This window comes from Bombina bombina, chromosome 1, assembly GCF_027579735.1.
Source record: "Bombina bombina isolate aBomBom1 chromosome 1, aBomBom1.pri, whole genome shotgun sequence".
NCBI classification, from domain to species: Eukaryota; Metazoa; Chordata; class Amphibia; order Anura; family Bombinatoridae; genus Bombina; species Bombina bombina.
The window spans coordinates 653,795,228-653,817,900 of NC_069499.1; the positions used below are offsets into that span (position 1 = coordinate 653,795,228).

The 22,673-nt window shown below is 43.6% G+C and overlaps 1 protein-coding gene across 1 annotated transcript in view; it reads left to right on the plus strand.

Annotated features, from left to right (window-relative positions):
• The window catches only part of STAG2 (stromal antigen 2), an 848,979-nt gene that overhangs the window by 512,368 nt on the left and 313,938 nt on the right, over positions 1–22,673 (plus strand). Inside the window, exon 21 of the mRNA XM_053699120.1 lies at positions 10,707–10,777. Coding sequence (XP_053555095.1) covers positions 10,707–10,777 — 71 coding nt within the window. The remainder of the gene's footprint in view (positions 1–10,706; positions 10,778–22,673) is intronic.

The window sequence follows — 22,673 nt, forward strand, 5'->3', positions numbered from 1 at the left end:
ATGTCAAACCTACATTTGTGGAGGTATTCCCTATTCCAAATCGCATGTCTGACATTATAGCTCAGGAATGGGATAAGCCGGGTGTTCCTTTTTTTACCCTCCCCTGTTTTTAAAAAGATGTTTCCTGTTGCTGACTCTGCGCGTGACCTTTGACGCACTGTGCCTAAGGTAGAGTGCGCTAAATCCACTCTATCCAGGAGTATCACTATTCCCCTTGATGATAGTTCCTCCTTTAAGGACACTATGGATAATTAACTGGAAGCTTACTTTAGACAAATGTTCTTCATCAGGGTCTGTAATAAAAACCAGTTAGTATTGCGACAGTTGCCGGTGCAACCTCTTATTGGTGCGACTCCTTGTCCGACCTAATTTCGGAGGATTACCATAGAGGAGATCCAGGATAGGATCAAAGCTGAATAATACCTTTATCTGTGATGCCAGCATGCAAGTTGCAAGCTTTGCTTATGTAGCTCGCAGAGCTCTGTTGCTAAAGTCTTGATCTGCGGATGTAACATTCAAGTCCAAATGTCTCTGTCTTTGCCCTTTAAGGGCAAGACTTTATTTGGTCCTGGTCTGGCTGAAATCATTTCCACAGTTACTGTTGTAAATGGAGCCTTTCTACCTCCGGACAAAAAGGGTAGACCTAAGGGTCGCCAGAATTCGAATTTTCCTTCCTTTCGCAACTTCAAGGAACAAAAGTCATCCTCTTTTTCTTCCAAGTCGGAGCAATCCAAGACCTCATGGAGGTCTAGTCAACCATGGAATAAGGGGAAACAATCCAAGAAATCTTCCTCTGGGTCTAAGTCAGCATAAAGGGGCTGCCCCCCGATCCCATTTTGGCTCAAGTAGGGGTCAGGTTTTCTTTCAGCAGGCTTGGATCCGCGATGTCCCAGATCCTTGGGCAGTGGATGTAGACTCTCAGGGATACAGGATAAGATTCAAATCTTGTCCCCCCAGGGGCAGATTTCTCCTTTCAAGGTTATCTGTAAACCAGGTAAAGAGAGAGGCTTTCGTTGCGTAATGGATTTAGCTTCTTTGGGAGTGATTGGTCCAGTTCCTCAGGCAGAACAGGGTCAAGAATTCTATTCTGTGGTTCCCAAGAAAGAGGGAACTTTTCAACCCATTTTGGATCTCAAGGTTTCATCCTTCAAAATGGAGACTATACGTTCTATTCTTACTTTAGTTCAGGAGGGTCAATTTATGACTACCATAGACCTGGAGGACGCATACCTTGATGTTCCTATTCACATGAAATATCAATTCCTGCGTTTTGCCTTTCTAGACACACGTTCAATTTGTAGCCCTTCCCTTCGGCCTTGCCACTGCTCCTCAAATCTTAACAAAGGATCTGATTGTGGATCTTTGGGGCCTAACAGAAATCGATCTGAGGATCTCTCGTTTGAACATAAAACTTATCAGGTACTTTGCAAAGTCCAGGGATCTTTAAGTAAATGTAGTGGATGCTCTAGTAGTTCCTTGGTCATTTCAACTTACTCTTTTCTACTCTGGTTCTTTTTTTTCCAGAGTGTTTTTTTAAAATAGGACTAGAAAAACAGAATTTATGTTTACCTGATAAATTACTTTCTCCAACGGTGTGTCCGGTCCACGGCGTCATCCTTTCTTGTGGGATATTCTCCTCCCCAACAGGAAATGGCAAAGAGCCCAGCAAAGCTGGTCACATGATCCCTCCTAGGCTCCGCCTACCCCAGTCATTCGACCGACGTTAAGGAGGAATATTTGCATAGGAGAAACCATATGGTACCGTGGTGACTGTAGTTAAAGAAAATAAATTATCAGACCTGATTAAAAAAACCAGGGCGGGCCGTGGACCGGACACACCGTTGGAGAAAGTAATTTATCAGGTAAACATAAATTCTGTTTTCTCCAACATAGGTGTGTCCGGTCCACGGCGTCATCCTTACTTGTGGGAACCAATACCAAAGCTTTAGGACACGGATGAAGGGAGGGAGCAAATCAGGTCACCTAAATGGAAGGCACCACGGCTTGCAAAACCTTTCTCCCAAAAATAGCCTCAGAAGAAGCAAAAGTATCAAACTTGTAAAATTTGGTAAAAGTGTGCAGTGAAGACCAAGTCGCTGCCCTACATATCTGATCAACAGAAGCCTCGTTCTTGAAGGCCCATGTGGAAGCCACAGCCCTAGTGGAATGAGCTGTGATTCTTTCGGGAGGCTGCCGTCCGGCAGTCTCGTAAGCCAATCTGATGATGCTTTTAATCCAAAAAGAGAGAGAGGTAGAAGTTGCTTTTTGACCTCTCCTTTTACCAGAATAAACAACAAACAAGGAAGATGTTTGTCTAAAATCCTTTGTAGCATCTAAATAGAATTTTAGAGCGCGAACAACATCCAAATTGTGCAACAAACGTTCCTTCTTTGAAACTGGTTTCGGACACAGAGAAGGTACGATAATCTCCTGGTTAATGTTTTTGTTAGAAACAACTTTTGGAAGAAAACCAGGTTTAGTACGTAAAACCACCTTATCTGCATGGAACACCAGATAAGGAGGAGAACACTGCAGAGCAGATAATTCTGAAACTCTTCTAGCAGAAGAGATTGCAACTAAAAACAAAACTTTCCAAGATAATAACTTAATATCAACGGAATGTAAGGGTTCAAACGGAACCCCCTGAAGAACTGAAAGAACTAAATTGAGACTCCAAGGAGGAGTCAAAGGTTTGTAAACAGGCTTAATTCTAACCAGAGCCTGAACAAAGGCTTGAACATCTGGCACAGCTGCCAGCTTTTTGTGAAGTAACACAGACAAGGCAGAAATCTGTCCCTTCAGGGAACTTGCAGATAATCCTTTTTCCAATCCTTCTTGAAGGAAGGATAGAATCTTAGGAATCTTAACCTTGTCCCAAGGGAATCCTTTAGATTCACACCAACAGATATATTTTTTCCAAATTTTGTGGTAAATCTTTCTAGTTACAGGCTTTCTGGCCTGAACAAGAGTATCGATAACAGAATCTGAGAACCCTCGCTTCGATAAGATCAAGCGTTCAATCTCCAAGCAGTCAGCTGGAGTGAAACCAGGTTCGGATGTTCGAACGGACCCTGAACAAGAAGGTCTCGTCTCAAAGGTAGCTTCCAAGGTGGAGCCGATGACATATTCACCAGATCTGCATACCAAGTCCTGCGTGGCCACGCAGGAGCTATCAAGATCACCGACGCCCTCTCCTGATTGATCCTGGCTACCAGCCTGGGGATGAGAGGGAACGGCGGGAACACATAAGCTAGTTTGAAGGTCCAAGGTGCTACTAGTGCATCCACTAGAGCCGCCTTGGGATCCCTGGATCTGGACCCGTAGCAAGGAACTTTGAAGTTCTGACGAGAGGCCATCAGATCCATGTCTGGAATGCCCCACAGCTGAGTGACTTGGGCAAAGATTTCCGGATGGAGTTCCCACTCCCCCGGATGCAATGTCTGACGACTCAGAAAATCCGCTTCCCAATTTTCCACTCCTGGGATGTGGATAGCGGACAGGTGGCAGGAGTGAGACTCCGCCCATAGAATGATTTTGGTCACTTCTTCCATCGCTAGGGAACTCCTTGTTCCCCCCTGATGGTTGATGTACGCAACAGTTGTCATGTTGTCTGATTGAAACCGTATGAACTTGGCCCTCGCTAGCTGAGGCCAAGCCTTGAGAGCATTGAATATCGCTCTCAGTTCCAGAATATTTATCGGTAGAAGAGATTCTTCCCGAGACCAAAGACCCTGAGCTTTCAGGGATCCCCAGACCGCGCCCCAGCCCATCAGACTGGCGTCGGTCGTGACAATGACCCACTCTGGTCTGCGGAATGTCATCCCTCGTGACAGGTTGTCCAGGGACAGCCACCAACGGAGTGAGTCTCTGGTCCTCTGATTTACTTGTATCTTCGGAGACAAGTCTGTATAATCCCCATTCCACTGACTGAGCATGCACAGTTGTAATGGTCTTAGATGAATGCGCGCAAAAGGAACTATGTCCATAGCCGCTACCATCAACCCGATCACTTCCATGCACTGAGCTATGGAAGGAAGAGGAACGGAATGAAGTATCCGACAAGAGTCTAGAAGCTTTGTTTTTCTGGCCTCTGTCAGAAATATCCTCATTTCTAAGGAGTCTATTATTGTTCCCAAGAAGGGAACCCTTGTTGACGGAGATAGAGAACTCTTTTCCACGTTCACTTTCCATCCGTGAGATCTGAGAAAGGCCAGGACGATGTCCGTGTGAGCCTTTGCTTGAGGAAGGGACGACGCTTGAATCAGAATGTCGTCCAAGTAAGGTACTACAGCAATGCCCCTTGGTCTTAGCACAGCTAGAAGGGACCCTAGTACCTTTGTGAAAATCCTTGGAGCAGTGGCTAATCCGAAAGGAAGCGCCACGAACTGGTAATGCTTGTCCAGGAATGCGAACCTTAGGAACCGATGATGTTCCTTGTGGATAGGAATATGTAGATACGCATCCTTTAAATCCACCGTGGTCATGAATTGACCTTCCTGGATGGAAGGAAGAATAGTTCGAATGGTTTCCATCTTGAACGATGGAACCTTGAGAAACTTGTTTAAGATCTTGAGATCTAAGATTGGTCTGAACGTTCCCTCTTTTTTGGGGACTATGAACAGATTGGAGTAGAACCCCATCCCTTGTTCTCTTAATGGAACAGGATGAATCACTTCCATTTTTAACGGGTCTTCTACACAATGTAAGAATGCCTGTCTTTTTATGTGGTCTGAAGACAACTGAGACCTGTGGAACCTCCCCCTTGGGGGAAGTCCCTTGAATTCCAGAAGATAACCTTGGGAGACTATTTCTAGCGCCCAAGGATCCAGAACATCTCTTGCCCAAGCCTGAGCGAAGAGAGAGAGTCTGCCCCCCACCAGATCCGGTCCCGGATCGGGGGCCAACATTTCATGCAGTCTTGGTAGCAGTGGCAGGTTTCTTGGCCTGCTTTCCCTTGTTCCAGCCTTGCATTGGTCTCCAAGCTGGCTTGGCTTGAGAAGTATTACCCTCTTGCTTAGAGGACGTAGCACCTCGGGCTGGTCCGTTTCTACGAAAGGGACGAAAATTAGGTTTATTTTTTGCCTTGAAAGGCCGATCCTGAGGAAGGGCGTGTCCCTTACCCCCAGTGATATCAGATATAATCTCTTTCAAGTCAGGGCCAAACAGCGTTTTCCCCTTGAAAGGAATGTTAAGTAGCTTGTTCTTGGAAGACGCATCAGCCGACCAAGATTTCAACCAAAGCGCTCTGCGCGCCACAATAGCAAACCCAGAATTCTTAACCGCTAACCTAGCCAATTGCAAAGTGGCGTCTAGGGTGAAAGAATTAGCCAATTTGAGAGCATTGATTCTGTCCATAATCTCCTCATAAGGAGGAGAATCACTATCGACCGCCTTTATCAGCTCATCGAACCAGAAACATGCGGCTGTAGCGACAGGGACAATGCATGCAATTGGTTGTAGAAGGTAACCCTGCTGAACAAACATCTTTTTAAGCAAACCTTCTAATTTTTTATCCATAGGATCTTTGAAAGCACAACTATCCTCTATGGGTATAGTGGTGCGTTTGTTTAAAGTGGAAACCGCTCCCTCGACCTTGGGGACTGTCTGCCATAAGTCCTTTCTGGGGTCGACCAAAGGAAACAATTTTTTAAATATGGGGGGAGGGACGAAAGGAATACCGGGCCTTTCCCATTCTTTATTAACAATGTCCGCCACCCGCTTGGGTATAGGAAAAGCTTCTGGGAGCCCCGGCACCTCTAGGAACTTGTCCATTTTACATAGCTTCTCTGGGATGACCAACTTGTCACAATCATCCAGAGTGGATAATACCTCCTTAAGCAGAATGCGGAGATGTTCCAACTTAAATTTAAATGCAATCACATCAGGTTCAGCCTGTTGAGAAATGTTCCCTGAATCAGTAATTTCTCCCTCAGACAAAACCTCCCTGGCCCCATCAGACTGGGTTAGGGGCCCTTCAGAGATATTAGTATCAGCGTTGCCATGCTCTTCAGTATCTAAAACAGAGCAGCCGCGCTTACGCTGACAAGTGTTCATTTGGGCTAAAATGTTTTTGACAGAATTATCCATTACAGCCGTTAATTGTTGCATAGTAAGGAGTATTGGCGCGCTAGATGTACTAGGGGCCTCCTGAGTGGGCAAGACTCGTGTAGACGAAGGAGGGAATGATGCAGTACCATGCTTACTCCCCTCACTTGAGGAATCATCTTGGGCATCATTGTCATTATCACATAAATCACATTTATTTAAATGAATAGGAATTCTGGCTTCCCCACATTCAGAACACAGTCTATCTGGTAGTTCAGACATGTTAAACAGGCATAAACTTGATAACAAAGTACAAAAACGTTTTAAAATAAAACCGTTACTGTCACTTTAAATTTTAAACTGAACACACTTTATTACTGCAATTGCGAAAAAACATGAAGGAATTGTACAAAATTCACCAAATTTTCACCACAGTGTCTTAAAGCCTTAAAAGTATTGCACACCAAATTTGGAAGCTTTAACCCTTAAAATAACGGAACCGGAGCCGTTTTAAACTTTAACCCCTTTACAGTCCCTGGTATCTGCTTTGCTGAGACCCAACCAAGCCCAAAGGGGAATACGATACCAAATGACGCCTTCAGAAAGTCTTTTCTAAGTATCAGAGCTCCTCACACATGCGACTGCATGCCATGCCTCTCAAAAACAAGTGCGCCACACCGGCGCGAAAATGAGGCTCTGCTTATGCTTTGGGAAAGTCCCTAAGGAATAAGGTGTCTAATACAGTGCCTGCCGATATTCTTATATCAAAATACCCAGATAAAATGATTCCTCAAGGCTAAATATGTGTTAATAATGAATCGATTTAGCCCAGAAAAGTCTACAGTCTTAATAAGCCCTTGTGAAGCCCTTATTTATGATCGTAATAAACATGGCTTACCGGATCCCATAGGGAAAATGACAGCTTCCAGCATTACATCGTCTTGTTAGAATGTGTCATACCTCAAGCAGCAAGAGACTGCATACTGTTCCCCCAACTGAAGTTAGTAGCTCTCAACAGTCCTGTGTGGAACAGCCATGGATTTTAGTTACGGTTGCTAAAATCATTTTCCTCATACAAACAGAAATCTTCATCTCTTTTCTGTTTCTGAGTAAATAGTACATACCAGCACTATTTCAAAATAACAAACTCTTGATTGAATAATAAAAACTACAGTTAAACACTAAAAAACTCTAAGCCATCTCCGTGGAGATGTTGCCTGTACAACGGCAAAGAGAATGACTGGGGTAGGCGGAGCCTAGGAGGGATCATGTGACCAGCTTTGCTGGGCTCTTTGCCATTTCCTGTTGGGGAGGAGAATATCCCACAAGTAAGGATGACGCCGTGGACCGGACACACCTATGTTGGAGAAAGTAATTTGTAATCCTAATTGCCCTAGTGTGGCATTGAAGGATTTGGCATACAGATCTGGTTGAAATATCCAGTTAGTCACCTTAACCTCTTCTTCTGCAGTCAAACTTTTTGCCTCTATGTACTTTCTTTTCTTCCCTCCGGATCTTTAGTCTTTAAAGCTTCATGGCATGGAAATTGAACGCTTAGTCCTAAGACATAAAGGTTTCTCAGAAAACTTTAAAAGTTTGGAAAACTTACAATGATGTATAGATCATACATTTTCTGACATTCTTTTAGAATCCTTCTTATTCTTCAGTTTTTACAGGATGGTTTAAATAAGGATTTATCTGCCAGTTACCTGACAGAACAGATATGCTCTTTACTTTTATTCCTTAGTTTTGATCAGGCCCTGGTTCGAATGAAACCTTTTATCAAGCCTATTTCTCCTTCTAGGACTTTAAACTTTTTAATACTGGGTAAAAAAACAGTTTTAATACTGGTTGACACTGGGTTTCTCGTGCCTTTTTCCAGCATATCTTCTTTCCTGTCTGGTAATGCGTTGTGTTTCACACTATCTTACAGGCTCTTAAGGAAGAATGGACCCTCTTTTATGGCAGTTTATTTAATAAATAGGAAGTATAACCTGTCTCTGAATTTACATTGCAGACTCAATACATGGCAAGATTGGTCTGGAAGGTGGTAAGATGCCCTAAACAAAATTTTCAAGAGAACAGTTGTGTGTGTTGGGGACTACATACCCCTCTATGCAGTTCACAATATCTATCAGATGGCTACCTCTGGGGACCCTGCTTTGGTGAACCCTGTTGAGGATAAGATGTTTAGTATGTTGCACAGTCTCTGTGCGCCCAATGACCCAGTTGTGCTCCTCTTGCCTACCTGAGATTCTGAGATCTAACTGGGGAGGTCCAGGTCCTCAGGACTAGGGGTATATACCTGATACACAGTCCAAGCAGGATACACTGGACTCGTCGGGTCATGATGGGGAGCTTGAATCTGCTCTGAAGGGAGTGCATCTATTAGTTGGCGACCTTGTGGCCCGTATATGGGTGGGTTGGATAAGAATGGCCAGGGGTCTGGTTTTCACTTGGGAGATTGTAAATACTTCTGGGGCGAAGTTGGGCCACAGCTGTCGATTTGACGAAAAATTCTGAAGGGGCTCCTTCTGTTGCCTTTGAGAGAGACTTTGTGTCCGTTGTCCCTCCACGGAAGGTGTCGAAGGACTAGATGGAGGGGATTACAGATTTAAGGTGCAGCAGTTTCTCCTGGACAGGGTTTTGGCTACTCTGGGGGGTAGTGGGGCTACATTGTCCGGGGTAATAGGTTTGGGTTCTGATCCTAGACAGAGACCTGCAGAAGTTTTTCCTGTCTTAGCTTTCATTGATAATATAATTTCTGGGGAAGCTGAGGGAGAGTAATGTCCCTTTGTCTCCTCTGAGACTTTCAACAGCTTATTTCCTGTCCCGTAACCTTTTTCAAAGGTGTGGAACTCTGTTCCCATCATAAACAATAGAGCAAGCACTGCAGCTGAACTCCATAATTCTTTATCTACAGCCTTATTGGGTGGTTTAGAGGACTTTCACGGGGCGCTGTCTCTTCAATTGGGTGCTTTGTTGAAGCCAGTAGTGGGTATTTCTGCAGTCTCTGAGGCTGCAAAATCCTGGTCCGATTCAGTAGGGAAGAGGACTACGGTAATTCCCCTAGAGTAAATATGTGATAAGATCCGCTGGTTGGGCTTAGCTAATGACTAAGTTAGAGAAGCCATTCTACACATTGTTCTCCTCTCAGTGAGGATCTCTGGTGTTTCAGTTTTGGCTAGATGAGCTCTAGGAGCTCTCTCACAACTGGGAAAGCATGTTCATGAACATCACCCCTTCTGCCCTTTAGGAAACAGGCCTTCGAAAATGAACAAACCCTAATGGACCCTGTCAATCTTTTAGTTAATGAGTGGGGCTTCCTTCGGTTTCTGTCCAGCTGGCAGACCGGTAGGGAGGTGTGCTAATGCACATGGAGACGTGTCTTCTAGTTCACCCAGGAGGCCCCATGGAGATGTTGGGCAGAACCTCTTTGAGGACCATTCTGCGTTGGAGAGTCATTCCAAGAATCTTGCGCCTGATGGGGCGTTGGCCCTTCTGAGGGGCAGACTGTTCTTGTATAGAAAAGATTGGGTCTGGTCAGTATGGCATCCAAATGTTCTGGATATTATCCATCAGGGACACAGTTAACAGTTTTTGCTTTAAATCCTGTCCGCCGATGGACCGCTTTATGTCTAGGGTCCCGGAGGGTTCTTTCAGAATGGAGGCTTTTTTTGTTGTGTGGACGACCTCCTTGCCATAGGAGCTATAGCTCTTGTTCCGAAGACAGAGAGTTCTGATCTTTAAGGTGAAAGTGTTGAAATCCTTTCTTCTCCTAGCTGAAGAGGGTCAAAAATTATTTTGATGAATGCTTTTCTTTATATTGCTATGCATAGAGATATGTTTTGTTTCTTGTGTTGTGCAATTCTGGGTCGGCACTACCAGTTTGTATCGTTACCAATGGGTTTGGTTACGGCCCCTTCGATCCTTAAAAGGTGCTGGAAGCTCTTTTGGCTGGGGTTTGGCTACAGGGGATTGCAGTAGCCTCCTGTTTGGAGGATGTTCTGCTTTAGGCCCCCATCTCTGCGGGTAGCTCAGGATTACACCCAGGGGGTTCTTAAGTGCCTTTGAGCACATGGTTGCATGATTAACCTGGAAAGAAGAGTTTGTTTTAGAGGAACGGTTATAGACTCAGCATGACCAGTGCAGAGATATGCTTCAAGGGTTATATTCCCGTCTTCTGTTCCATGCTCATTCGTCAGTGGCCCTTGAAAGCCGCCTCTTATCTGAATGCATTTGACTGGGGGGTTTTACAGCTAGAGGGTATTAGTTCATGTGTGCCATATAGATAACATTATCCTTATGCCACTAGAGTTAATTATGAGAGGGCACCGATTGGCTAAAATGCAAGTCTTTCAAAAGAACTGAAATAAGGGGGCATTCTGCAGAGGCTTAGGTACAAGGTAATCACAGAGGTAAAAAGTATATTAATATAATGGTGTTGTTTATGCTAAACTGGGGAATGGGTAATAAAGGGATTACCTTTCCTTTTAAAAATAAAAATTCTTCAGTAGACTGTCCCTTTAAATTCAATTTTGAATAGAATCGTATTTGCAATAGACTTTTGGTGGCAAAAATGCTTTCAGGTAATATCACATCACTGTTTCAATGTTTTGAATAAAACTGCTTGTAATCGTTCAAATTTTTTTGGATTACAGGAAGAAGAACCAGATGAAGAGGATGCCTACCAAGTTCTTTCAACGTTAAAGAGAATAACGGCTTTTCACAAGTAAAAACCCTTGCTTTAATCTATGAAAAATTGTATCACTGTTTTAAATGATTAAAACATAGTCAACTATATAGAGGTGATCTAGTTTAGTGGGAATTGTATACAGTCATAATGCCACTCATATATGTAATAATGTTGAAGTTCAGTTTTCTCAGAAAATTCAAGTTTATTTTAATAATAATTTATCATAATGGTCATAGTCAACTATCCCTTTGCATTTTAAGTCACTTCCCGTCAAGAGGAAGCAAGATGGGCATAACAATTCCAGATCTTTGCTCCTCCTCAGCCTCAGGTAAAGTTTTGCCTCCACAAGCAGAAGGAAGAACTGTGAAGTATTCAGTGACTTTTTGAGGAAAGGAGTTTGATATGGGTTGTGTAACTGATCTGAGACCCATTATACCCCTCACAGATGCTCATCAGAACAAAAGGGTGACAGAAGTCAAGCCCGGCATTGAGAAACTTTTCTCAGTGTGTAAATGTAACAGGCCCCCAGGCAAAATGTTTATTTCTCCAACATTTTGTTGGTCTACAATGTGCCACTCCTTCAATTATCTTAAAGGAATTGTATATATCAATTTTGATATAACTGCTTATAATAGACACTACTATAAAGAAGACTATGCGCAGATATTGATATAAAAATCTAATAAAAAAAACTTGTTAAAAATGTACTTAGAAGCTCCCAGCTTGGCAATGTTAATGAGTTTAGACTGGGACACCTACTTAAAGGAGCTGGGAAAGCAAAAAGAGCAGACACTCTCCCCCTTCCCTGCATATGAAAAGATCCATTACACAACCAGGAGTAGACATCAGGATATATCTAAAACTTTGGGTCTTGTCGAGGAGTCGGAAAATAAGCACACGTATTAAAGAAAATTAGCAAAACTATATTTCTCTTGTAATATGTATCGAGTCCACGGATTCATCCTTACTTGTGGGATATTCTCCTCCCCTACAGGAAGTGGCAGAGAGAGCACCCACAGCAGAGCTGCCTATATAGCTCCCCCCTTAGCTCCACCCCCCCAGTCATTGTCTCTGCCTGCTTAACTGCTAGGAAGGGCAAAGAGGAGTGTGGTGACAAAAAATGTTAGGTTTTTATTGTCTCAAGCAAAAGTTTATTTTAAATGGTACCGGTGTGTACTATTTACTCTCTGGCAGAAAAGCGATGAAGATTTCTGCAAGGAGAATGTAACTAAGATCCACTGCTGTTCTCACAAGGGCTGAAGAGTACAGGAAAACTTCAGTTGGGGGAACAGTTTGCAGGCTAAACTGCATTAAGGTATGTTCAGTCTATTTTTTTCTAGACAGACTGTTATTTCTAGAAAGGCTGGCAATATCCCCATAAGGGAAGGGTAAGCTGTATTCAGACACTTGGATAGGAATTTCAGCTTGCATGAAGGGCTTATTAGTTACTGGTGACACTGTTTGGTAAAAACGTTTTTGTTTATTCAGTAAATGATGCAATTATAACTTTTTTTGAAGGGACTAAAGTGGTCATTATGGCTTGTTTTAGGTTTTTTTTAACCCACATGGTTAATTTAGAGACACTCTAGTGTTTTTCTGTTAGGCCTCAAAACTCGAGTGAGGTGGGAGGGGCCTCAGTTGTGCAGTTTTTTTTTCCTCTGAGACTTCTGTTTCTCCAGAGGTTCCTGCCGTGTTTGAGAGCTGTAAAATAAGTTTTTTTCCCCACATTGTTCTGAAGGGCAGGTAGGCGCCACAGCAGAGCTGTGGCAAGGTGCTGAGTCTTTTTTACCGGTTTTGATGTTTTTTTCAATCCGGTTTTGCCATTAAGGGGTTAATTGTTTATTTGCATAGCTGTGCAAAGCTACTAAGGCTATATGATACTACTGTAAAAATTTTGTTATGTTTACTGCTTTTTTACACTGTTTTGCAGAATTTGTGCAGCTTTTTTTCTCTTAAAGGCACAGTACTATTTTATTTCTAAGTGTTATTTACTTTGATTACAGTGTTTTCCAAGCTTGATTGTTACATTACTAGCCTGTTTAACATGTCTGACACCAAGGAAAATCCTTGTTCAATATGTTTGGAAGCCATTGTGGTACCCCCTCTTAGAATGTGTCCCAATTGTACTGATATGTCTATAAACTATAAAGAACATATATTAGCACTTAAAAATAGAGCAATAGATGATTCTCAGTCAGAAGTAAATGAGGGTTCGCCATCTAGCTCTCCCCAAGTGTCACAACCAGTAACGCCTGCACAAGTGACGTCAAGTACCTCTAGTGCGTCGAATTCATTTACTTTAAAAGACATGGCCACAGTTATGAATACAACCCTCACAGAGGTTTTATCCAAACTGCCTGGTTTACAAGGAAAGCGGGACAGCTCTGGGTTAAGGAAAAATGCTGAGCCATCTGACGCTTTAGTAGCCGTATCTGATATGCCCTCACAATGCTCTAAAGTAGGGGTGAGGGATTTGTTATCTGAGTGAGAAATTTCTGACTCAGGAAAGACGCTTCCTCAGACAGATTCTGATATGACGTCCTTTAAATTTAAGCTTGAACACCTTTGCTTATTGCTCAGGGAGGTATTAGCGGCTCTAGATAATTGTGACCTTATAGTGGTCCCAGAGAAATTGTGTAAGATGGATAAATACTTAGAGGTTCCTGTTTACACTGATGTTTTTCCAGTCCCTAAGAGGATTGTGAATATTATTGCTACGGAGTGGGATAGATCAGGTATTCCGTTTATTCCCCCTCCTGTTTTTATGAATATGTTTCCCTTATCTGACACCATGTGGGACTCGTGGCAGACAGTTCCTAAGGTGGAGGGAGCTTTTTCTACTCTGTCTGAACATACAACTATATACCTATTGAAGTCAGTTGTGCTTTCAAAGATCCTATCGATAAAAAATTAGAGGGTCTCCTGAAGAAAATTTTTTGTTCATCAAGGTTTTCTTCTTCAACCTATTGTGTGCATTGTTCCTGCAACTACTGCAGCTGCTTTCTGTTTTGAGGCTCTAGAAGAGGCTCTTCTGATGGAGACTCCATTAGAAGAAATTTTGGACAGAATTAAGGCCCTTAAATTGGCTAATTCTTTTATTACAGATGCCGCTTTTCAACTGGCTAAATTAGTGGCAAAGAATTTAGGTTTTGCCATTTTAGCACGCAGGGCGTTATGGCTTAAATCCTGGTCTGCTGATGTGTCATCTAAAACTAAGCTTTCTCCTGTTAAGTGTGGTCAGTCCACGGGTCATCATTACTTCTGGGATATTAACTCCTCCCCAACAGGAAGTGCAAGAGGATCACCCAGCAGAGCTGCTATATAGCTCCTCCCCTCTACGTCACACCCAGTCATTCTCTTGCACCCAACTAATAGATAGGATGTGTGAGAGGACTGTGGTGATTATACGTAGTTTTTATATCTTCAATCAAAAGTTTGTTATTTTAAAACAGCACCGGAGTGTGTTGTTCCTTCTCAGGTAGAATTTGAAGAAGAATCTACCTGAGTTTTTGTATGATTTTAGCCGGCGTAGTTAAGATCATTTTGCTGTTCTCGGCCATCTGAGGAGTGAGGTAAACTTCAGATCAGGGGACAGCGGGCAGGTTCTCCTGCAATGAGGTATGTAGCAGCATATTATTTTCTGAGGAATGGAATTGACTGAGAAAATACTGCCAATACCGATATAATGTAAGTTCAGCCTTAAATGCAGTAGTAGCAACTGGTATCAGGCTGTCATGTATGTATATTTACATTTCAGTATTCTGAGGAATGGTACTTCACTGGGATAATACTGTATGCATAATTTTTTTTTAGCCTAACTTGCAGTGGGAACGACTAGCAAAAGGCTTTCTAATGACACTTCATTTATTGATGTTAAACGTTTTGCTGGCATGTTAAATCGTTTAATTATCTGAGGTACTGGGTGAAAAATTGTTTTGGGCACTGTTTTTTTCCACTTGGCGGTAGTTTTATTTAATTTAAGACAGTTTACTGATCTCCCTCACTGATGTGTGTGAGGGGGAGGGGCCTATTTTGGCGCTTTTGCTACGCATCAGAAATTCAGTCACAAGTCTGTTTTCTTCCCTGCATGATCCGGTTTGTCTCTACAGAGCTCAAGGGTCTTAAAAAGTTATTTTGAGGGAGGTAATCACTCACAGCAGACCTGTGAGATTGTGCTTTGACTGTGATAAAAAACGTTTTTATTATGAACTTTTTTTTTTTTTTTTTTTTTCTGCTATGTAAGGGTTTGTTATTCATTACTATGGGAGCAATCCTTTGCTAAATTGTGTTTTTACCGGAAAGAATTTGAATTTATAATTTCTCCGGTTCATTGTTATTCAACTGTCATAACTTTTTTCTGTGCTTCTTAAAGGCACAGTACGTTTTTTCATATTACTTGTAAATTGAGTGAAAAGTATTTCCAAGTCTGCTAGTTTATTGCTAGTGTGTTAAACATGTCTGACTCAGAGGAATATCTCTGTGCTATATGTGCTAAAGCCAAAGTGGAGCCCAATAGAAATTTATGTACTAATTGCATTGATGCTACTTTAAATAAAAGTCAATCTGTACAAATTGAACATCATTCACCAAACAACGAGGGGAAAGTTATGCCGACTAACTTGCCTCATGTGTCAGTACCTGCATCTCCCGCTCGGGTGGTGCGTGATATTGTAACGCCGAGTACTTCAGGGCGGCCATTACAAATCACATTACAGGACATGGCTAATGTTATGACTGAAGTTTTGTCTAAATTACCAGAACTTAGAGGTAAGCGTGATCACTCTGGGATGAGAACAGAGTGCGCTGATAATATTAGGGCCATGTCAGATACTGCGTCACAGTATGCAGAACATGAGGACGGAGAGCTTCAATCTGCAGGTGACGGTTCTGATACCAATAGAGTGGATTCAGACATTTCTAACTTTTAAGTTTAAGCTGGAAAACCTCCGTGTACTGCTAGGGGAGGTATTAGCGGCTCTGAATGATTGTAACACCGTTGCAATCCCAGAGAAATTATGTAGGCTGGATAGATACTATGCGGTACCGGCGAGTACTGACGTATTTCCTATACCTAAGAGGCTTACAGAGATAATTACTAAGGAGTGGGATAGGCCCGGTGTACCCTTTTCCCCCCCTCCTGTATTTAGAAAAATGTTCCCAATAGACGCCACCACACGGGACTTATGGCAGACGGTCCCTAAGGTGGAGGGAGCGGTTTCTACTCTGGCTAAGCGTACCACTATCCCAGTGGAGGATAGCTGTGCCTTTTCAGATCCAATGGATAAAAAATTAGAGGGTTACCTTAAGAAAATGTTTGTACAACAAGGTTTTATATTGCAACCCCTTGCATGTATTGCGTCTGTCACGACCGCGGCCGCTTTTTGGTCCGAGTCTCTGGAAGAGACTCTTGACTCAATGACTATAGATGAGATTTCAAACAAGCTTAAAACTCTTAAGCTAGCTAATTCATTTGTTTCAGATGCCGTAGTACATTTAACTAAACTTACGGCTAAGAATTCCGGATTCGCCATTCAGGCACGCAGAGCACTGTGGCTAAAATCCTGGTCAGCTGACGTTACTTCTAAATCTAAATTACTTAACATACCTTTCAAAGGGCAGACCTTATTCGGGCCCGGTTTGAAAGAAATTATCGCTGACATTACTGGAGGTAAGGGCCATGCTCTACCTCAAGACAGAGCCAAACCTAGGGCTAGACAGTCTAATTTTTGTTCCTTTCGTAATTTCAAGGCAGGAGCAGCATCAACTTCCTCTGCACCAAAACAGGAAGGAGCTGCTGCTCGCTACAGACAAGGCTGGAGACCCAACCAGTCCTGGAACAAGGGCAAGCAGGCCAGAAAACCTGCTGCTGTCCCTAAGACAGCATGAAGTGAGGGCCCCCGATCCGGGAACGGATCTAGTGGGGGGCAGACTTTCTCTCTTCGCCCAGGCTTGGGCAAGAGATGTCCAGGATCCCTGGGCGTTAGAGATCATATCTCAGAGATATCTTCTGGACTTCAAATCCTCTCCCCCAAAAGGGAGATTTCATCTGTCAAGGTTGTCAACAAACCAAATAAAGAAAGAGGCGTTTCTACGCTGTGTACAAGATCTTTTTCTAATGGGAGTGATCCATCCGGTTCCGCGGTCGTAACACGGACAGGGGTTTTACTCAAATCTGTTTGTGGTTCCCAAGAAAGAGGGAACCTTCAGACCAATCTTGGATTTAAAGATCCTAAACAAATTCCTAAGAGTTCCATCGTTCAAAATGGAAACTATTCGGACAATCCTACCCATGATCCAAAAGGGTCAGTACATGACCACAGTGGATTTAAAGGATGCTTACCTTCACATACCGATTCACAAAGATCATTACCGGTATCTAAGGTTTGCCTTCCTAGACAGGCATTACCAGTTTGTAGCTCTTCCATTCGGATTGGCTACGGCTCCAAGAATCTTCACAAAGGTTCTGTGTGCTCTTCTGGCGGTACTAAGACCGCGAGGAATTTCGGTAGCTCCGTACCTAGACGACATTCTGATACAAGCTTCAAGCTTTCAAACTGCCAAGTCTCATACAGAGTTAGTACTGGCATTTCTAAGGTCGCATGGATGGAAGGTGAACGAAAAGAAGAGTTCTCTCTTTCCACTCACAAGAGTTCCCTTCTTGGGGACTCTTATAGATTCTGTAGAAATGAAGATTTACCTGACAGAAGACAGGTTAACAAAGCTTCAAAATGCATGCCGTGTCCTTCATTCCATTCAACACCCGTCAGTAGCTCAATGCATGGAGGTGATCGGCTTAATGGTAGCGGCAATGGACATAGTACCCTTTGCACGCCTACATCTCAGACCGCTGCAATTGTGCATGCTAAGTCAGTGGAATGGAGATTACTCAGATTTGTCCCCTACTCTGAATCTGGATCAAGAGACCAGAAATTCTCTTCTATGGTGGCTTTCTCGGCCACATCTGTCCAGGGGGATGCCATTCAGCAGGCCGGATTGGACAATTGTAACAACAGACGCCAGCCTACTAGGTTGGGGCGCTGTCTGGAATTCTCTGAAGGCTCAGGGATCATGGACTCAGGAGGAGAGTCTCCTGCCTATAAACATTCTGGAATTGAGAGCAGTTCTCAATGCCCTTCTGGCTTGGCCCCAGTTAACAACTCGGGGGTTCATCAGGTTTCAGTCGGACAACATCACGACTGTAGCTTACATCAACCATCAAGGAGGGACAAGAAGCTCCCTAGCGATGATGGAAGTATCAAAGATAATTCGCTGGGCAGAGTTTCACTCTTGCCACCTGTCAGCAATCCACATCCCGGGAGTGGAGAACTGGGAGGCGGATTTCCTAAGTCGTCAGACTTTTCATCCGGGGGAGTGGGAACTTCATCCGGAGGTCTTTGCCCAAATACTTCGACGTTGGGGCAAACCAGAGATAGATCTCATGGCGTCTCGACAGAACGCCAAGCTTCCTTGTTACGGGTCCAGATCCAGGGATCCGGGAGCGGTCCTGATAGATGCTTTGACAGCACCTTGGACCTTCGGGATGGCTTATGTGTTTCCACCCTTCCCGATGCTTCCTCGATTGATTGCCAGAATCAAACAGGAGAGAGCATCGGTGATTCTTATAGCGCCTGCGTGGCCACGCAGGACCTGGTATGCAGATCTAGTGGACATGTCATCCTGTCCACCTTGGTCTCTGCCTCTGAGACAGGACCTTCTAATTCAGGGTCCTTTCAAACATCAAAATCTAATTTCTCTGAAGCTGACTGCTTGGAAATTGAACGCTTGATTTTATCAAAGCGTGGTTTTTCGGAGTCAGTTATTGATACCTTAATACAGGCTAGGAAGCCTGTTACCAGAAAGATTTACCATAAAATATGGCGTAAATACTTACATTGGTGCGAATCCAAGAGTTACTCATGGAGTAAAGTTAGGATTCCTAGGATATTATCCTTTCTACAAGAAGGTTTAGAAAAGGGTTTATCTGCTAGTTCCTTAAAGGGACAGATCTCAGCTCTGTCCATTCTTTTACACAAGCGTCTGTCAGAAGTTCCAGACGTTCAGGCTTTTTGCCAGGATTAAGCCTGTGTTTAAAACTGTTGCTCCACCATGGAGCTTAAATTTAGTTCTTAACGTTTTACAGGGTGTTCCGTTTGAACCCCCTTCATTCCATTGATATCAAGCTGTTATCTTGGAAAGTTCTGTTTTTAATGGCTATTTCCTCGGCTCGGAGAGTCTCTGAGTTATCTGCTTTACATTGTGATTCTCCTTATCTGATTTTTCATTCAGACAAGGTAGTTCTGTGTACTAAACCTGGGTTCTTACCTAAGGTGGTCACTAACAGGAATATCAATCAAGAGATTGTTGTTCCATCCTTGTGTCCTAATCCTTCTTCAAAGAAGGAACGTCTTCTACACAATCTGGATGTAGTCCGTGCTCTGAAATTTTATTTACAGGCAACTAAAGATTTTCGACAAACGTCTTCCCTGTTTGTCGTTTATTCTGGTCAGAGGAGAGGTCAAAAAGCTTCTGCTACCTCTCTCTCCTTTTGGCTTCGTAGCATAATACGTTTAGCTTATGAGACTGCTGGACAGCAGCCTCCTGAAAGAATTACAGCTCATTCTACTAGAGCTGTAGCTTCCACTTGGGCCTTTAAGAATGAGGCCTCTGTTGAACAGATTTGCAAGGCTGCAACTTGGTCTTCTCTTCATACTTTTTCCAAATTTTACAAATTTGACACTTTTGCTTCTTCGGAGGCTGTTTTTGGGAGAAAGGTTCTTCAGGCAGTGGTTCCTTCCGTATAAGATCCTGCCTGTCCCTCCCGTCATCCGTGTACTTTAGCTTTGGTATTGGTATCCCAGAAGTAATGATGACCCGTGGACTGACCACACTTAACAGGAGAAAACATAATTTATGCTTACCTGATAAATTCCTTTCTCCTGTAGTGTGGTCAGTCAACGGCCCGCCCTGTTTTTTTATGGCAGGTCTAAAATTTTAAATTATACTCCAGTCACCACTGCACCCTTTAGCTTCTCCTTTCTCGTTGGTTCTCGGTCGAATGACTGGGTGTGACGTAGAGGGGAGGAGCTATATAGCAGCTCTGCTGGGTGATCCTCTTGCACTTCCTGTTGGGGAGGAGTTAATATCCCAGAAGTAATGATGACCCGTGGACTGACCACACTACAGGAGAAAGGAATTTATCAGGTAAGCATAAATTATGTTTTTGAACATCCCTTTCAAAGGAAAGACCCTATTTGGGCCTGAACTGAAAGAGATTTTTTCAGACATCACTGGAGGGAAAGGTCATGCCTAACAAAATAATTTTCGTTCCTTTCGGAATTTCAAGAGTGGTCCCGCTTCAGCTTCCTCTTTTGCAAAGCAAGAGTGGAATTTTGCCCAGTCCAAATCAGTCTGGTGACCTAACCAGGCTTGGAACAAGGGTAAACAGGCCAAGAAGCCTGCAGCTGCCTCTAAGACAGCATGAAGGGGTAGCCCCCGATCCAGGACCGGATCTAGTAGGGGGCAGACTCTCTCTCTTCGCTCAGGCTTGGGCAAGAGATGTTCACGATCCCTGGGCTTTAGAAATTGTGTCCCAGGGATATTTTCTTGAGTTCAAAGGCTCTCTTCCAAGGGGGAGTTTTCACATTTCTCGATTGTCTGTAAACCAGACAAAGAGAGGGGCGTTCTTACGCTGTGTAGAAGACCTACATACCATGGGGGTGATCCGCCCAGTCCCAAAAGAGGAACAGGGGTTAGGATTTTACTCAAACCTGTTGGTGGTTTCCAAAAAAGAGGGAACTTTCAGATCAATCTTGGATCTCAAAATTCTAAACAAGTTCCTCAAAGTCCCATCATTCAAGATGGAGACTATTCGGTCTATTCTGCCTCTGATCCAGGAGGGTCAATATATGACCACCGTGGATTTAAAGGATGCGTATCTACTCATCCCTATTCACAGAATTTTCACAAGGGTGCTAGGGTCCCTTCTGGCGGTTATACGACCATGGGGCATAGCAGTGGCGCCTTATCTTAATTCAGGCGTCAAGTTTCCAGTTATCCAAGTCTCACACGGACATTGTGTTGTTTTTTTTTTTTAAATCTCATGGGTGGACGGTGAACATAAAGAGTTCTCTCTTCCCTCTTACAAGAGTTTTCTTCCTAGGGAATCTGATAGACTCGGTAGAAATGAAAATATTTCTGACGGAGGTCAGAAAATCAAAACTTCGGACTCATGGTAGCAGCAATGGACATAGTTCCTTTTGCCCGCCTACACCTCAGACCACTGCAACTGTGCATGCTCAAACAGTGGAATGGGAATTATACAGATTTGTCTCCTCAACTGCACCTGGACCAGGAGACCAGAGATTCTCTTCTCTGGTGGTTGTCTCAGGACCACCTGTCTCAGGGAATGTGTTTCCGCAGGCCAGAGTGGCTCATTTTAAAGACAGATGCCAGCCTGCTAGGCTGGGGTGCAGTCTGGAACTCCCTGAAAGCACAGGGCTTATTGTCTCGGGAGGAATCTCTTCTCCCCATAAATATTCTAGAACTGAGAGCGATATTCAATGCGCTTCAGGCATGGCCTCAGCTTGCTGCGGCCAAATTCATCAGGTTTCAGTCGGACAACATCACAACTGTCGCTTATATCAATCGTCAAGGAGGAACAAGGAGTCCTCTAGCGATGATGGAGGTAACCAAAATAATCCGATGGGCAGAGGATCACTCTTGCCATCTCTCAGCAATCCACATCCCAGGAGTAGTGAACTGGAAGGCGGATTTCCTAAGTCGTTAGACTTTTCATCTGGGGGAGTGGGAACTCCATCCGGAGGTATTTGCCCAGCTGATTCAGCTATGGGGCACACCAGAATTGGATCTGATGGCGTCCCGTCAGAATGCCAAACTTCCTTGTTACGGGTCCAGGTCCCGGGATCCCATGGCGGTACTGATAGATGCTCTTGCAGTGCCTTGGTCCTTCAATCTGGCCTATGCATTTCCTCTCCTTCTACGTCTGGTTGCCAGAATATAGCAGGAGAGAGCTTCGGCGATTCTGATAGCGTCTTCGTGGCCACGCACGACTTGGTATGCAGACCTAGTGGACATGTCCTTGGTTCTACCATGATCTCTGCCAGTGAGGCGGGACCTTCTGATCCAAGGTCTGTTCACGCATCCAAATCTAATTTCTCTGCGCCTAACTGCTTGGAGATTGAACGCCTGATTCTATCAAAGCGTGGTTTCTCTGAGTCGGTCATTGATACCCTGATTCAGGCTAGAAAGCCTGTCACCAGGAAGATCTGTCATAAGATTTGGCGCAAATATCTCTTGGTGTGAATCCAAAGGTTTCTCGTGGAGTAAGTTTAGGATTCCTAGAATATTGTCTTTTCTCCAGGAAGGTTTAGAGAAGGGATTATCAACTAGTTCTTTATAAGGACAAATATCTGCTTTGTCTATTCTTCTACACAAACGTCTGGCAGATGTCCCAGATGTTCGAGCATTTTGTCAGGCTTTGCTCAGAATCAAGCCTGTATTTAAACCTGTTGCTCCGCCATGGAGCCTAAATTTAGTTCTTAAAGTTCTTCAAGGGGTTCCGTTTGAACCTATGCATTCCCTGGATATTAAGCTTCTATCTTGGAAAGTTTTGTTTTTAGTAGCTGTCTCTTCGGCTCGAAGGGTTTCTGAGCTATCTGCTTTCCAGTGTGATTCCCCTTATCTTATTTTCCATGCAGATAAGGTGGTTTTGCGTACCAAACCTGGGTTCCTCCCTAAGGTTGGTTCTAACAGGAATATCAATCAAGAGATTGTTGTTCCTTCACTGTGTCCTAATCCTTCTTCAAAGAAGGAACGTCTGTTGCACAATCTTGATGTGGTTCGTGCTTTAAAGTTCTACTTTCAAGCAACTAAAGATTTCCGTCAAACATCTTCATTGTTTGTTGTTTATTCT